At 40.4% G+C, this 17,037-nt stretch overlaps 1 protein-coding gene across 4 annotated transcripts in view; it reads right to left on the reverse strand.

Annotated features, from left to right (window-relative positions):
- The window catches only part of SNTG1 (syntrophin gamma 1), a 150,228-nt gene that overhangs the window by 121,172 nt on the left and 12,019 nt on the right, over positions 1-17,037 (reverse strand). For all 4 annotated transcript variants that reach the window (XM_088844621.1, XM_055432488.2, XM_088844619.1 and 1 more), the window contains exon 3: positions 9,097-9,153. In XM_088844621.1, coding sequence (XP_088700747.1) covers positions 9,097-9,153 — 57 coding nt within the window. The remainder of the gene's footprint in view (positions 1-9,096; positions 9,154-17,037) is intronic.

Raw genomic sequence — 17,037 nt, forward strand, 5'->3', positions numbered from 1 at the left:
CCTGCATAAACTGGACATAAAGCAGAGTGTGCATATGCTTAATGGAGGCGGGGGGAGGTCATCAGTATTGTATGGAAGTGTATACTAAAGAACACAGTAAGCTACCAAGAATAATGCAGTAGTGCTTTGGCTAATGGACTAAATGAGATAGGAAAAAATACAGAAAAATAAGTAACTGAACTTATGTGGAAGAAAATAAATTCCTGAAGTAACTATATAAATTACAGTTTTATATAACAGAGTTGAGAAGGTTGAAAGCAATAGTAAAAAAATCAAGTAAGTTCATTAAACAGTAAGATTTCACATAGAAGGTAAGGATGGCACTTTTAATGTGGGTAGTTCAAAAGATCTAAATTCCACTGGGGCTTCTACAGCTTCAGAATAAGTAAATCCCGAAGCTTTCTACCTTCAAGGGCAAAAATTATTTTAGAAAGACAATTTTCCCCACGAATTTCCATTTTTAGCACTGAGTTTCGATAAACTAAAAAATAAGATAGACAATGCACACATGCTCAGCTGTGTCAGATTCTTGCAGCCCCATGGACTGTAATGCCAGGCTCCTCTGTCCATGGGATGGATTTCCCAGGCAAGAACACCAGAGCGGGTTGCCGTTTCCTCTTTAGGGAATCCTCCTGACCCAGAGATCGAACCTGTGTCTCCTGCATTGGCAGGCAGATCCTTTACCACTGAGCCACCTGGAAAGCCCAAGAGAGGCCGATAGTCGAGAAAAGCAATGGTTCTGAAGTTTTTCTCGACAAGTAGTCCTTTCTACTTATGGGGTGTTAGGAAGAGATGTGATAAACAAATATTGAAATCTGCCTTCAGTCAGTTCAGTTTAGTTCAGTCGCTCAGTTGTGTCCGACTCTTTGCGACCCCATGAATCACAGCACGCCAGGGCTCCCTGTCTATTACCCAGGGTGAAATTCAAACCCAGCCATCAGTCCCCTGTTTTCACCACATCTCATCGAGCTGATACTCAGCCCCAACCCACACGAGTTCTGGGCAGTGTCTCTGACGTGAGCTTCCTTGACTCTGGGTTCTGCTTTTGCCTCATGGTCTGTGTCACAGCGCCCTGATCCTGTCCAGGACAACCCTCACATGATCAGAGCCCAGGACTGTGACAGAGGGCACAGTGCACATGCGTGCTTCCAGAGCACAGGAAACCCCACAGGATCAGGATCCAAGGACCTTCATGCGTAGGGTTAGGGCTCTGGGTTCCCCATGTGTGTGTTCTGTTCTGTCTTCTCCCATGATATTCATCAGCTTCTCCTCTTCTACTGTCTTCTTCATTTCCTACATTCATCATGTATTTTTTTTCTCCTTCCTTTGTCCCCAACCACAGAGTAAGTTCTGCGATGGCGATGGACTTATTTATGTATTTGTCTTGGCTGTTTGGTTTGGCTATTTGTTTCCTGCTTGTATGCACATGGTAAGTTGCTTCCGTCATGTCCCACTGTTTGCAACCCCATGGCTTGTAGTCCACCAGGCTGCTCTGTCCATGAGATACTTCAGGCAAGAACACTGGAGTAGGTTACTTTGCCCTTCTCCAGGGGATCTTCCTAACCTAGGGATAGAATTTATTTCCTACATTGAGGTAATATCAGTGCCTGGAATAATGATGTGTTCTTAAGCTTTGAAATGTTTGTTGATGAATAAGTGAAGCAATGAACTCTAAAGCTTTCTCAGACCTAAAATTTTTCACTCTTGAAAATACTTTGCAGAAAGATTTTGAGGAGAAACTAAGGTGAACAATGGAATCAAAGGTGTATGGTTACAGATAGTTCCTAGAGATTGGGAAAAAATTTCAGAATACATCTCCATTTCTTAGAAGAAAATGCTGATTAAAACAAAGCATACAGTGATGAAGTTTTATGTGACATAAAGAGAGAAAACAGACCCATCCAGATATGGTTCTGGTGTTGAGGGCTGAGGACAACCCTATGTATGTCACTCTAGGCTGGTAGCTGGCATCATAGCACTTTCCTTAAGCTGTGTTTGCTTCTTGCAATCTTCTCTCCTTGCAGTACTGAATTCAAAAGTTTTCAATGTTCAGGTGTTTGGTCTAGAGGTACCAGTTTTCTGAGGGTCAACTCAGCTATCCATCCTTCTCTCAATACCTGAGACTTACAACTATGTTTTAATAATAAGGTGTAACCAACCCCTGTTTGGTCAGCATTTTTCTTTTATATGTAAAATTTCCTTCTGAAATATCAATGATTTGAATCCAAGTGTGTTTTATGTTTTTTATTTTTTTAAATCAGATATTTGGAGCTCTGAGAGAATTTTAAAGGTAATTTAAGGAGATCACTTTATTAATTGATTAGAGAAAGATTTTTAAGAAAAAACTCAGGAGATAAAATTGTGCCTTCTTTTATTTAATGAAGTGTGAGAGCAGTCCAGCTCTATCAAAGTAAATTAGATTTAGCTCTGGACCTAACTGCTGCTGCTGCTAAATCCCTTCAGTTGTTTTCGACTCTTTGCGACCCCATAGACGGCAGGCCACCAGGCTCCCCCATCCCTGGGATTCTCCAGGCAAAAACACTGGAGTGGGTTGCCATTTATTTCTCCAGTGCATAAAAGTGAAAAATGAAAGTGATGTCGCTTAGTCGTGTCCGACTTTTAGTGATCCCATGGACTGCAGCCTACTAGGCTCCTCCGTCCATGGGATTTTCCAGGCACTAACTAGGGAGATTCAAAACCTTCCAGACAGAAAACAGATAACATAACTCACCCTGTTTACAACTGGTGACAGGCTTCACATTGCACGTGGGATAAAAGCCAAGGTCCAGTGAAATCAGCCTCCCCTCTGCTTTATCCTGGACCTTTGTCCTCGTCCCCAAGCATGACAGCTCGGCCCCCAGTGCTTTTCCCCTTGACCCTTAGCCCGGTTAAGGTTAAGACTCTGTTCACACACAGTCAGAGTCCTTCCATCAGCCTCTGTGCACATGCCCTGGGCCATGCCTGGTATCACATTTCTCTGCGTGACACTTTGATCAGTGTCTCCTTTCCCTCTAGAATATGAAGGACTTGAGGTCAGGGCAGATTCCTTTCACCATCTTCTCCCTGACCTACCCTGAGGCCGGTTAGGGTGCAAGGCTTGTGGCCATGGTTTATAGAAAGTAAATGAATTACTCAAGCTCGGTTGATCCAGGGTAAAATGAGATTAGAAAAAGTGAGGTGACAATCTAAAGTCCATCCCAGAAAATATTAAAAAGTACACCACTCAGTTTTGAGAGAGCCTTTTCAAAAATCATAATCAATTCTATAGCTAGTTCTATAGGTACCAGGATATAAGGCCTCAGCTAAAGCATTTTGAGCTTGACACTATACAATGATTTTCCAGTATAACCATAAAATTGCACTAAACCAAACTCAGTTATGTTTTTAATAACACTGGGAATCTTGCCAAATAAACCCTTTCAACTCAATCTTTTCATTACAATCAATCAGTCACATTCTGGGCTCCAGAAAGAAAAAGATAATAGACTTCAACATTACAGATCCATTTAGAGAAAGGAGAATACTTGTAAACAGAAAATCACAGCCAGTCGACAGGTACAGGAGAAGCACCTAAAGGAACATCATTTTGAGAACATGGACAATGTTCTTATCCATCTGAATGTGGTGCTGATCTGCGAAAACCACTCAGCTTAGCTATGGCAGAGTTAATGGTCTTTCTAACATGATTTATGATTGCTTTCCTATGGAAATTCAGAACAGGGAAGTCTGTAGGGGCAGAGAGCAGACTGCTGGCTGCTCAGAGCTGAGACAGAGTGGGGGCGGTGGCTGAAAGCTACGGGTTTCTTCTTCAGAACAGATGAAACTGTCCTAAAACTGACTTAGTGAGGAGTGCACACATCTGTGAACATAATAAAAACCACTGACTTGTACATTTTAAGTTGGTAGATTGTATGGTATGTGAACTACAATTCAGTAAGTTATTTAATTTAGAAAATCATCCTTTGAATGATAATTCATCAGTGGTTTTGCCTGGCCCTTGGAATGAGTGCACACCCTCTAACTGAGCTCTACTACCTGCCCTGTTACCCTCCCGCTTCTGTGGCGCAGAGGTATGCATCCATGGTGATACTGGTGGAGACGGAAGCCTCAGACGCAAAGGGTGAGAGCCGGGCAAAGTGAGGAAATGAAAGCAAACATGCGTGTGCTTGTAGCAACACTTGGTATCTACAGACTTTTGCCCTGAAATCACTAATAAATTAACATACACACATTTATGACAACTACTATGAAGATGTGCATGTTTATTTGGTGAATCTGATACAATTAATACCCAGTCCTTGATGTTAGGAAATTGTTTGCTTGCTGCTGGACATTTCAATCCATCTATTTCAGTTGTAAGTAAACCAGAAGGCGAATAACTTAGAGAGGAAACATTGTTTTGTTTTCAAATAGAGAGCATAGAGATAATTTTGTGCTGGTTGTACAGCGAGAGAGAATATTTATTGGGAGTCAGGACTCTGTCATCAGCTTTGATGGGGGTTGAGGTGTAGCTCTGCCTGTTACAACAAATGGGTAAATAACCTAACCTCTTAATACTTAATCTTGCTGGCTATAGAGGTCCAACAACAGCTGTCTACTTTCTGGACACAGAATATATTTAGCTCAGAATCTGGCAGTTCAAAAGCGGTTAATAACTATTAGCAATTATTGTTTATAAATGATAAGATTTTAATGGTAATAATACTTAGAATTTCACTTTGCTGCAAAGTTAAAAATTTCAGATAGAAATTTTATCTTTGATCACAAACATTTCCTTGATCCATCAACTTACTGTTTAGGTAAGAAAAGCTGAGTCTTTTGAAAAATACCCCAAAAGACATCTTTCTAGTAATAATATTCAAAACACTCTTTCTCTAAAAGGTGATTCTTTTAATCACAATGACCAGAGGTATGATTTAATAACATGCAAATAGAGGGTATTGCAGTTTAAGAAATAAACAGAAGAAAAAGTCTGAAGACATCAAGACAACAGTTTATTTTAAGGTGATTATATGGTGATTCTTAAAAGCAGTATGGGGCAAAATGCAAGGCTATTAGATCCTTGGGGGAGAAACACTGGTGATTATCGGGGATGTAATGTGGAGACCATTACGTTATTTTTAGAAATGTAAGTATCTGGATGGTCCAGATAAAAGGACCCGAAGATGCAGTAGGACTAGTGGTTCACCTGGACAGGAACCAGAGGCCACGTGAAGATCAGCGTGGACAGAAGGTGCCTACAGAGAAGCTGAGGGTATGAACCAGGTGGATGCAGGAACCTGAGCCCTTCAGAAAAGTGGCTTCAGGCTGAGAACCCAGGAAAGCAGGTGATTGTAAGAGGAGAGTTAAGTGATTCTATGTCTAGCCTTTTATTGAAATCTAAAAATACAATTAGAAGAGCTTGGCATTTTACTGAGAGGCAAACAAAAACAAAAACTAATACAAGGGAAAAACACCCAAGTTTGTGACTTCTGAGAGATATTTTAATCAAGTAAGGCTGAGTATTGGTAGCCGCCATGAAGAATTCCAAAGAACTGCCAGAAAAAAAGATCCAAAATTATAGCAGATATGGGAATGACTCTAAAAAGCAGTATGAGAGTGAAGGTGGTATAAAAGGAAGGACTGGAGGAGAGAGGGCAAGAAGGTGCACCCCACACAGACCCTGGGCGCATTTCACCGAGGGCTCAAGACGCAGGCCTGCAGGCGGGAGCGTTCCTCTCTGTTCTCAGCTCACTGCAGGGGCTGGGGGCTGAACTGTGACTTGGAGACACAGGGCCGGGCCAGGTGTAAACTTGTGCACCCACACCTCCAGATTTCATCCCACTGCACCCTGGGTCAGCCGCTCGACTTGTCGAGTTGGGAGATAAGCAAACAAATGGGCAACGTGAAAATACGAATTCCGCTTTTTGGCCAGAATACTTTCTTAAACTATCCCTTATGTTTAATTCTCAGATGCAAAGGAAATCGTTCAAATAGATAATCACAGTAGGCTTACCTAATTTACAGGGTAAAGGAATTTGCATAAAATGTTGCCGTTTAAAATAACTGAATGAATGAATAAATAAAAAATTACATTTTGAAATACCTTAACAGAATGATAGTTTAAAATCATTTTTTTTTTAATGTAGAAAAACAAGAGTCAGTGGTAAGTACTGAGAAACCTAAAGTAGAAAACCCTAAAAGGAAAGTTTTCAGGCTGAATGAACAATATTCTAAATAAAAATATTGATGTTTTTTATTTCTGGTTGGTTTGTCACAAGAATTATAAAATAATTTCATGTTTTTGTCAAATCTCCTAATATATGGCACCAATCACAATTCAAATATTGCTTTCATAGCTTATATTTTCAATGGAAAATATATACTTATTTGATTTAGAAAAAATTCTATTACATGTATAAGAGTTTTTTTGTGCTGAAATAATGTACATATTAAACTGAAATGATTTATTGGCAAATTTCTTAAGGTTTTAAGAATTATCTAGGCTTAAATGTGATATTTCAGTAAAATGAGTAACGCTGTATTATTGGGTTTAACTCTAAATGGAAATTGAACAAAAAGAGAAGAACATTTCCGTCCTGCACAGAATTCACACAGCTCCACTACCAGAAACATCAGTGCTGATGTCAGATGAAGCTGCTGTCATGAATGGATTTCAGCCACATTCAGCTGTTGTTCTCTTTTCATGGACAACATCTTCAGTGGTACCTTTAGATCCTTCATGACAATCTCGATAAATATGGGGAAAAAAAAAGGCAACAACAAGAAAACTTGCCTCTGTTTATTCCCACTGCCTCATTTCCACACCTTATAATTTGTCCTACGTCTCTCGAAAGCCTTAGTTGATGATAAAGTGAAAGTAAAAAGTATATCTGCATATCTGAGGTTATTGATATTTCTCCCAGCAATCTTGATTCCAGCTTGTGCTTCTTCCAGCCCAGCGTTCCTCATGATGTACTCTGCATATAAGTTAAATAAGCAAGGTGACAATATACCGCCTTGATGTACTCCTTTTCCTATTTGGAACCAGTCTGTTGTTCCATGTACAGTTCTGACTGTTGCTTCCTGACCTGCATACAGGTTTCTCAAGAGGCAGGTCTAAAGGAGATCAATCCTGGGTGTTCATTGGAAGGACTGATGCTAAAGCTGAAACTCCAATACTTTGGCCACCTCATGCGACGAGTTGACTCACTGGAAAAGACTCTGATGCTGGGAAAGGTTGGGGGCGGGAAGAGAAGGGGACAACAGAGAGTGAGATGGCTGGATGGCATCACCAACTCTGTGGACATGAGTCTGAGTGAACTCCGGGAGTTGGTGATGGACAGCGAGGTCTGGCGTGCTGTGATTCATGGGGTCGCAGAGAGTCGGACACGACTGAGCGACTGAACTGAACTGAACTGAAAAAGTATATCTTAAAATTAGCATTTTAGATAGAAATACTCTCATTGCTTGACAAGATCATGCTGTTCCACACTGATCAGATTTTTGAGTCCTTTTCATAATGTAACTAGAGCTGATGTTCACCAAGCTTAGAGTTCTACTTTCCAAGCATCTATACTTTACATTGTGTTAAAATTTCATGAAATCTACACCTGAGTTGTATGGCTTTCACCCCACATAGGCAAAGTATCTAATCCAACAACCAAGATAGTTATATTCCATTGATCTCTGCACAGATGTGGGTTTCTGAAGGGCATTTCAAATCACTGAGGTAATTTTTTTCAATATTTATGTAATTTTCCATCCTTTTAAAATGTATACTTTGTTTCAATGATATTAAATTGCAGATGTGTTACTTAATAATCAACAACATACAGGAAGAAAAACCCTTTAAAATTTGATGAATGGAAAAGGAGAGAGATGGTCAATTTTAAAAATAATTCAGAAGTTAAAACCTTGAGTCTCCCTGCATTATTGGACATAAGGTTTTCAATTTCTTAAACAAAAAAAAAAGAAAACTGCACAGAAGAAAAAGACAACTGGAATCAAACCAATATTTAACTTATTATCAGACCTTCTATAGGAGAAGGCAAAGGCAACCCACTCCAGTACTATTGCCTGGAAAATCCCATGGACGGAGGAGCCTGGTAGGCTGCAGTCCATGGGGTTGCTAACAGTCGGACACAACTGAGAGACATCACTTTCACTTACATGCATTGGAGAAGGAAATGGCAACCCACTCCAGTGTTCTTGCCTGGAGAATCCCAGGGACGGGGGACCCTGGTGGGCTGCCGTCTATGGGGTCACAAAGAATTGAACACGACTGAAATGACTTAGTAGCAGCAGCAGCAGACCTTATATGAACCTGACACACATCCTGGCTCCTTTCACTGACAGCCCAGATTTTTCTGCTCTGACTGGTTACAAGATATGCACACTTGAAGGGTGTACTTGAAATTCTAGATGAAACCATGTAAAGAAAATTAATGAGTTGCATTCAACTTCAGGTAAGATAAATCTCCCAAATGGGTCTTCTCTGGTAGCTCAGACGGTAAAGAATCTGCCTGCCGTTCAGGAGAACTGGGTTCGATCCCTGGGTCAGCAAGATCCCCTGGAGGAGGGCATGGCAACCCACTCTAGTATTCTTGCCTGGAGAATTCTGTGGGCAGGGGAGCCTGGTGGACCACAATCCATGTTGCCACAAGAGTTGAACATGACTGAGCAACTCCAAAATACTTTTCTAATGTTTCTAAATCCAAAGGTGGCTAAGATTTTGAGAGCCTACTTATTTTATATCTCAGTGCAAATACTGAGAAGTTCTCTATAGGCACTCTTGTCTAATTAATTATCAATGAGCAAAAAGTTAAAGGGCTTTCCTGATGGTTCAACAGTAAAGAATCTGCCTGCAATGCAAGAGATACAGGAGATGTGGGTTCGATCCCTGGGTTGGGAGGATTCCCTGGAGAAGGAAATGGCAACCCGCTCCAGCATTTTTGCCTGTAGAGTCCCATGGACAGAGGAGCCTGGCGGGCTACAGTCCATGGGGTCTCAAAGAGTAGGACATGACAGCACAAGCACAACAGCACAAAGAATTAAAGTTTACAGAAATGCAGGCATCAAGCACATGCTCTGTAGGACAGATGGAGAGACAGCTACCTTGATGCTCAGTCCAAATCCTCCCACGGCCTGTCTCCGAATGGTCACTGTTCTCTCCTGAAAGACAGGTTGTAAGAGTGGTTAGCGCTTCCTGCCACTGCACCCGCATAGCATCTTCCTCCTCTGGGTTTTGTGCTCTCCCTTCAAGAAAAAGAACATTTTGTGACAGCATAAAGGCTCCGGGTCTCGCAATAAATGGAGTCTTTTGGAATTTTTAAATCAAAGTCTAACCATTTGTCATGATAAAAGGGACTGTAGTTTATTGAACTGCTAACCTCTCAAAAGTTAACTTCTTTCAATGCCTTTTTTTTACATAGTTTGGAATCCGAGCTTTAGAACCTCTTTTCAGTCCCATGATATGTACTTTTGTTGTCTAATAACACAATTTTTGTTACAGAAAAACAGCTTAGTGTCTGTGGTGAGTATGCTATCCATCACTAACAGTCACACTGTTCATGGAGACTGGAGCCCATGGCTGGGGCTGCCATGTTGCAGCACTTAGTGGTCCATGTGCACGTCTAGGGTTGAAACTCTGCATAAACCATGTTCACAATGACTGCTTGTTGGGAAGAGGAATGGATTTTACAATTAACTGACAGTCATAGTGGGATTATGACAGTGGGATTATCCATTTTCAAAAGCAGCTCTGTTTTGCCTTCCACAATATAACCAATCATTCAGTCACCAGCATATGACACTTAAAAATCACAAATAGTCACTTTTGGACAAATCCTTTAGTTTCCCATAAAAAAAGACATCAATATTACTGTTTCATGCGCCTCTCTACATAATACATATTCTCCTGGCATGCTGAAGGGTTGAGAGCTTTTATACACACGCTTCTCCATTTATTTATAACCTTCTCATCTTCCTGAGCCCTCCCCTACCAAGGAAAGTTTACACTCCACACATCTCCCCTGGTACCTGGGCAGATGTCTGTTTTCTGGTCTCTGCATCTCCACAAACTCCCAGTTTATTTGGCTACATTAGCCACTCCCCAACTAACATTCACCTAAGATGTCCCACCTGTGGTGGGTTAGAAAATATATCTTAAATAAATTTTATCATTTTAAGAGCAATGTAAAATATATTTAACAAAATTAGTTCTTATATTACTTTATGTGGGTTTCCTTCTGAATAATGCATCTAATCAATAATGATCCACACCATCACCAATAGCTGAGTCAGAGAAGCTCCAGTCCTGGAAGACTCAGACGGATAAGCTGATTAAAGGTCACCTTTATCCTCACGAAGCAGACGCTGCTTCTCCAACACTGCTTGTCAAACTAAACCACAGTTCTTGGCTAGCAGAACCATTTTCTTCATTCTGTTTCTGAACAGAATAAATACTTGATCCCTTAAAACAGTATCAAAACCAAGGTTATGGTTAATTCAGACAACCCACATCGACTCTCAAAATACAAATTTCAAAATGTCAGAACAAACACATTTTTTGTCACTTTTTTTCAATTAAAAGATCATTGCTTTACATAATTTTGCGGTTTTCTGTCATACATCAATAAGAATCAGCCATAGATAGACCCATGTCCCCTTCCCCCTGAAATTCCATTCCCATCCCACACTTCTAGATTGTCACAGAGCCCCTGTTTGAGTTCCCTGAGTCATACAGCAAATTCCCATTGGCTGTCTATTTTACATACGGTACTGTAAATGTCCGTGTTATTCTCTCCATAAATCTCACCTTCTCCCTCCCCTCCCCCTGTGTTCATAGGTCTGTTCTCTATGTCGGTTTCTCTATTGCTGCCCTAAAAATAAATTCATCTGTACTGTCTTTCTAGATTCCATATGCATGCCTCAGTATATGGTATCTTTCTGACTTACTTCACTCTGTGTAATAGGCTCTAGGTCCACCTCATTAGAACTGACTCAAATGTGTTCCTTTTAATGGTTGAGTAGTATTCCATTGTATATATGTATCACAGCTTCTTTATCCATTCATCTATTGATGGACATCTAGGTTACTTCCATATTCTAGCTATTGTAAGTAGTACTGCAATGAACAATGGGGTACATGTGTCTTGGTTTTTTTTTTTTTTTTCAATTTTGGTTTCCCCAGGATATAGGCCTATTTAGTGGAATTGCTGGGTCATATGGTGATTTTACTCCTAGTTTTTTAAAGAAATCTCCATACCATTTTCCATAGTGGCTGTATCAATTTACATTCCCACCAGCAATGCAAGAGGGTTTCCTTATCTCCACACCCTTTCCAGCATTTATTGTTTGTAGATTTTTTGATGATGGCCATTCTGACTGGTATGAGGTGGTATCTCATTGTGGTTTTGATCTGCATTTTTCTAATAATGAGCGATGTTGAGTATCTTTTCATGTCTTTGTTAGCCATCTGTGTGCCTTCTTTGGAGAAATGTCTGTTTAGGTCTTCTTCCCACTTTCTGATTGGGTTGTTTGTATTTCTGGTATTGAGTTGTATGAGCTGCTTGTATATTTTGGATATTAATTCTTTGTCAGTTGTTTCCTTTGCTATTATTTTCTCCCATTCTGAGGGTTGTCTTTTCACCTTGTTTGTAGCTTCCTTTGCTGTGCAAAACCTTTTAAGTTTAATTAGGTACCATTTTTTTATTTTTGTTTTTATTTCCATTACTCTGGGAGGTGGGTCATAGAAGATCTTACTTTGATTTATGTCATCGAGTGTTCTGCCTATGGTTTCCTCTAAGAGTTTTATAGTTTCTGGTCTTACATTTAGGCCTTTAATCCATTTTAAGTTTATCTTTGTGTATGGCATTAGGAAGTGTCCTAATTTCATTCTTTTGCATGTAGCTGTCCAGTTTTCCCCACACCATTTATTGAAGGGACTGTCTTTACCCAATTGTATATTCTTGCCTCCTTTGTCAAAAATAAGGTACCCATAGATGCATGGACTTATTTCTGGGCTCTCTATCTTATTCCATTGGTCTATATTTCTGTTTTTGTGCCAGTACCATACTGTCTTGATGACTGTAACTTTGTGGTATAGTCTGAAGTCAGGATGGTTGATTCTTCCAGCTCCATTCCTCTTTCTCAAGACTGCTTTGGCTATTCAGGGTCTTTTGTGTCTCCATTCAAACTGTGAAAGTTTTTGTTCTAGTTCTGTGAAAAATGCCATTGGTAAATTGATAGGGATTGCATTGAATACATAGCTTGCATTTGTTAGTATAGTCATTTTAACAATATTGATTCTTCCTACCCAGGAACATGGACTATCTCTCCATCTCTCCATCTGTTTATATCATCTTTGACTTCTTTCATCAGTGTCTTATAATTTTCCCTATACAGTTCTTTTGTCTGCTTGTAAGAATGGGTTAGCATAAGAACGGCCATCTTAGAGGCCGGAAAAACCATTTTTACTGAGTATGTGACTTGAGGGAAGAAGAACTAGATAAAACCTGGGAGACAAGTTAATCTTAAGTACCAAGAATGTGGGCGGCTGCGACACTGAAAATTAGGTAAACAGGTCTGATAAGTTTATCTCTTTAAGACACCAGGATAGAGATATGCACAGCTGTGTGTGTGTGTGTGTGGAAAATTCCTGTGAGTTAGGTAATTTAGAAATATCATGATTTGAAAATGCTATATAACCCCTTGGCTCTGAGTGCTCGGGGTCCTTGTTGAAACCCGCTGTGTCGGGCGGACACTTGGACCCCAGCTAGCTGGAAATAAACCTCGCTGTGTGTCTTGCATTATCGTGAGTGTCCTCTGTTCCTTTGAGGGAAGGGTGACTCCGGACTCTAACATGCTTAAGTAGGTTTATTCCTAGATATTTTATTCTTTTTGTTGCAATGGTGAATGGAATCGATAATGCATTTTTAACAGCAAGTAGCATCACCAGAAGTTTCTATAATGTCTTGCACAGCAATCATCAGACAGGAGGACAGCTTGGTGAGTGAGTTTTCCTGAGCAGTGAAGTGTGTGTGAAACCTGGCTTTTCTCTGAAAGAATGGAAAGCATGCAAGTTATAAAAGGTCTGTGCAGGGCCTTATTCACTCTTTATGATGCCCTCCCATCTTTGGGGGAGCATATTTAGAACAGGTTCCAAATCAAACACAAAACTGCTGATGCAGAGAAGAGTTTGGAGAGATCAAAGAGTCAGCAGAACCTGCTAGAAATCTCAGAAGCAGCACTTATTTTAATGTTTTTTAAACACACAGGCACACGCACGCTTGCAGAAGCAGCCAGCACCTTTAGATGCTGCTGCTTCATTAGCTGACTACTAAGAAAGTGGGGAGACAGGAAGGACAAATGACTTTGTGCTTTAAAGCCAAAACTTTAAATTGGTGCCTGCAGGCAGCAGGAGGCATGTAAAGGCAGACCACTGTTTGGTGTCACCTGCTGGTACTCCTTCGTAGTCTGTGTGTCACCTGAGCTATGCCCCCAGCCCCTCCACTCCTACCCACGTGGGGGGTCTCCTTCCTGCCCCAACGGTCAAAGGAAAGAGAGACAGTGTTAATGGATTGTTTCAACTGCTCACCTCTAAAATTAGAGGCTACCTGGAAGGTAACTGGAAGCTGTATTTAGTTATCGCAGAGTGAATTTCATAAAGAAGTTGCCTAGCAACAAGCCACTGTCCTTTGGGAAACCAAGTATAACCGGTTATTTTATTTCTTAAAACACAAAATTGAGTCAGGAGCCCCCATGCACTCATACACATGAAAAGCCTTCCTTTAATCTTCCTGTTCCTCACAGGAGAAAAAGATGGAGCCCAACAGCAGTGCTGGCTTGTGTGAAGTTGTGTTGTGCACCTGAACCCATTCATGTTATGAAAAAGACATTGTGCTATCAAAATATAATTATTTTCACCCCTGCTGTCTGAAAGATTATATTTGACATACTCTCCACATTTACCATCTGAACTGCACGTGAACCAGTACGTACATGTCACCAAAGAGAACACAGTGCTCTTATACACCTGAGAATGGATATTTTCAAGACATATAGTGAGAAGAGGAGGAAGTCATGAGAATGAGGCAGAAACTAGAGAGATCACAGTGAAGAAGTGGACTGATTTTGTGTGATGGAGGCAAAGAAGATGTACAAGAAATAAACAAGAAAAGTCATGAACTCTTTTTGACAATTCAAGAAAAATAACTAAGCCTCAAAAAAAGAATAATAATAAGTCAGTAGCTTCTGATTACTAAAAACCTACTATGTGCACATATGGGTCTGTAAACACTCATAATGGTTTATTCAAATACACTGTGACCTTGACTGTCTTTTCCCACTAGTTTTCTGAGTTCTGAATCTATATCTTGCTCACAGTTGTATCTGTAGAATTTAGCACTGGGCCTAAATCAAAGTTAGATAATCATGTGCTAAGTGAATAAAGAGGTTTTCCCCCCACATTTTCATTTCAAACACGTAATCATTGCAACAGCCCAGCTGCGTAGGCAGCATTGTCCCAATTAAGAGTGAGAAAATGCAAATGCAAATGAATTGAAGTAACCTGGCCAAGATCCAACTCAGGATGGAAATGAAAGTTTCTCAGATTCTACTGTCTTTTCCATTACACAGCCCTGAGACGAGGTGGAAAAATAAGATGAAAGACAAAGATACTGAAAACTCTGGGTGTGCTGTGACAAAGGGAAAGAGTACTTAGAAACACCACTCTCCCCTGAGATGGGGAACAAGGCAGGCATGACCCTCACCACTGTCCTTCAACTTCGTGCTTAAAGTTACACGTACCACAACACAGCAGTGACGGGAATGAAAAGTCTGTGGATTAGAGGGGAAAAAAGGAAATTGTCTTTGTTCTCTGTCTATGGATGCCAAAAAATCAACAAAAATCCCATGGAACGAATAAGTAATTTCAGGAAAAGCCATAGGAGATAGAATTAATACACAAAATTTGACTGCTTTCCTGTATATCAGTCATGAGAACAGAAACTTAAGATTAAACTCACAATACCATTTGTAGTAGCCCATTAAAAAGGGAATGTGTGTGCTTAGTTGTTCAGTCGTGTCCGAGTCTTTGTGACCTCTTGGACTGTCTAGTAAGACTTACAGCCCGCCAGTTTCCTCCATCCGTGAGGAATCTCCAGGCAAGAATATTGGAGTGGGTTGACATGCCCTCCTCCAGGGGATCTTCCCAACCCAGGGATTGAACCCAGGTCTCCTGCATTACAGGGGATTCTTTACCAGCTGAGCCACCAGGGAAGCCGCAAAAGGGAATACTGTGGTGCAACTCTAACAAGTAAAGGTTTTCCTAGAGACTCAAATGGTAAAGGGTCTGCCTGCAATGCAGGAGACCTGGGTTTGATCCCTGGGTTTGGAAGATCCCCTTGAGAAGGGAATGGCAACCCACTCCAGTATTCTTGCCTAGAGAATCCTATGGACAGAGAAGCCTCAAACAGGATAAACCCAAAAAAAAAGCATTTAAAAATAGTTCTTAAGAGCTATAATTCATGTACCTTTACACCAGCCACTTGAAAGTGCATAATTTAGTGGCTTTTAGTATTGTCTCAGTTATGCATCCATCTTCACAATCAATTTAAGAACATTTGTTTTTTCATAATGTTGCTGGAACCCATCACTCCTGATCCCCTCATTCTAATCTTCGGCATGCTAATCTACACCATATCTCCATGGAATTACCTGTTGTGGACATTTCACAGTAATGAAGATATACAGCATGCGGTCCTTTGTGTCGAGCTTCTCACTGTGGTGCTTTTAGGTTTGTCCATATTGTAGCATGTACCAACACTTTGCTTTCTAAGCTGCCCACCAACATTCCACTGAGTAGATACACCGCAATCTATGTATCCATTCCTCCACCTCTGGGGTATTTATATGATTGGGCTACCATGACTCATTCTACTGTGAACATCCGTAGGCACATTTCTTTGTAGACATGTGAGCTCATTTCTCTTGAGTGTCCTCAAAGGAGTGATACTGGGAACTGCTGGCTGTTCCACCCCACGGACATTACACATCCTTCCCAGCAGAGTCTGAGGATCTCTGCTTCTCCGCATGTTGAGGACCACTTGCTCTTTTCTGTCTTTTGGATGATAAACATCTTAGTGGATATAAAGTGGATCTTGCTGTGGTCTTGATTTCCATTTCCTTGATGGCTGATGGTGTCAGGCATTTCTTTTTCCTTATTGGCCATTTATAAATCTTGCTTGAAAAAAATCTCTGTTCAAATCCTTTGCTCATTTTTATTGCCCATTTCATTAATGAGTTATAAGCTTCTGCCAGATTCTTGAAGGTTACTTAGGTATATATAGAAATCTGGGTTGCTGGTTATTTCTCTTCAATAGTTGAAAAATACTGTGCCACTTCCTTCTGGTTTCCATTGTTTCTGGGGGGAAAATCTACTATCATTTGAATTAATTTTCCCCTATTGCTACAGAACAATATTATTTTTTTTCTTGCTGCTTTTAAGTTTTTTCCTTTGTGTTTAGTTTTCAGGATTTGACTAAGATCTGTCTTGACACAGGTTTCTTGGGTTTATCCTTTTGAGATCTGTCCCACTTCTTTAATGTATAGGTTTATGTCTTTGGCAAATTTTGGGGAGTTTTCAGCCACTATTTCTTCAAGCACTGTTTGAGCTCAGATCTCCTTCTCTTTTTCTGGGACCCTTAGGACTTAAACTGGATTTTCCATTTTAAGCTTATGGGTCCATTATGTTTTTCACACCAATTTCTCTCCTAAGTTCATAGAGGCTGATTCTTATTGTTCTGTCTTCAAGTTAACTGATCCTTTTCTCTGTCCTTTCCGTTCTGCTGCCGAACCCATCCTCTTGAGCTCTTATTTCAGCTGAATTTTCAGCTCTGCATTTTCCATTTGCTTTCTGCTGAGACTTTCTTTTTTTCTCACTTGTGTCAATGCTGTTGTAAGAAGGGTAAAACCATTTCATGACGGCTACCTTCCAACTCTTGTTATAATTGTAACATCTGTGACATTTCAAGGTTGGCAGCTGTTGATTGCCTT

Source organism: Moschus berezovskii, chromosome 16 (assembly GCF_049115385.1).
Source record: "Moschus berezovskii isolate FMDL1 chromosome 16, NW_MosBer_1.0, whole genome shotgun sequence".
Classification (NCBI taxonomy): domain Eukaryota; kingdom Metazoa; phylum Chordata; class Mammalia; order Artiodactyla; family Moschidae; genus Moschus; species Moschus berezovskii.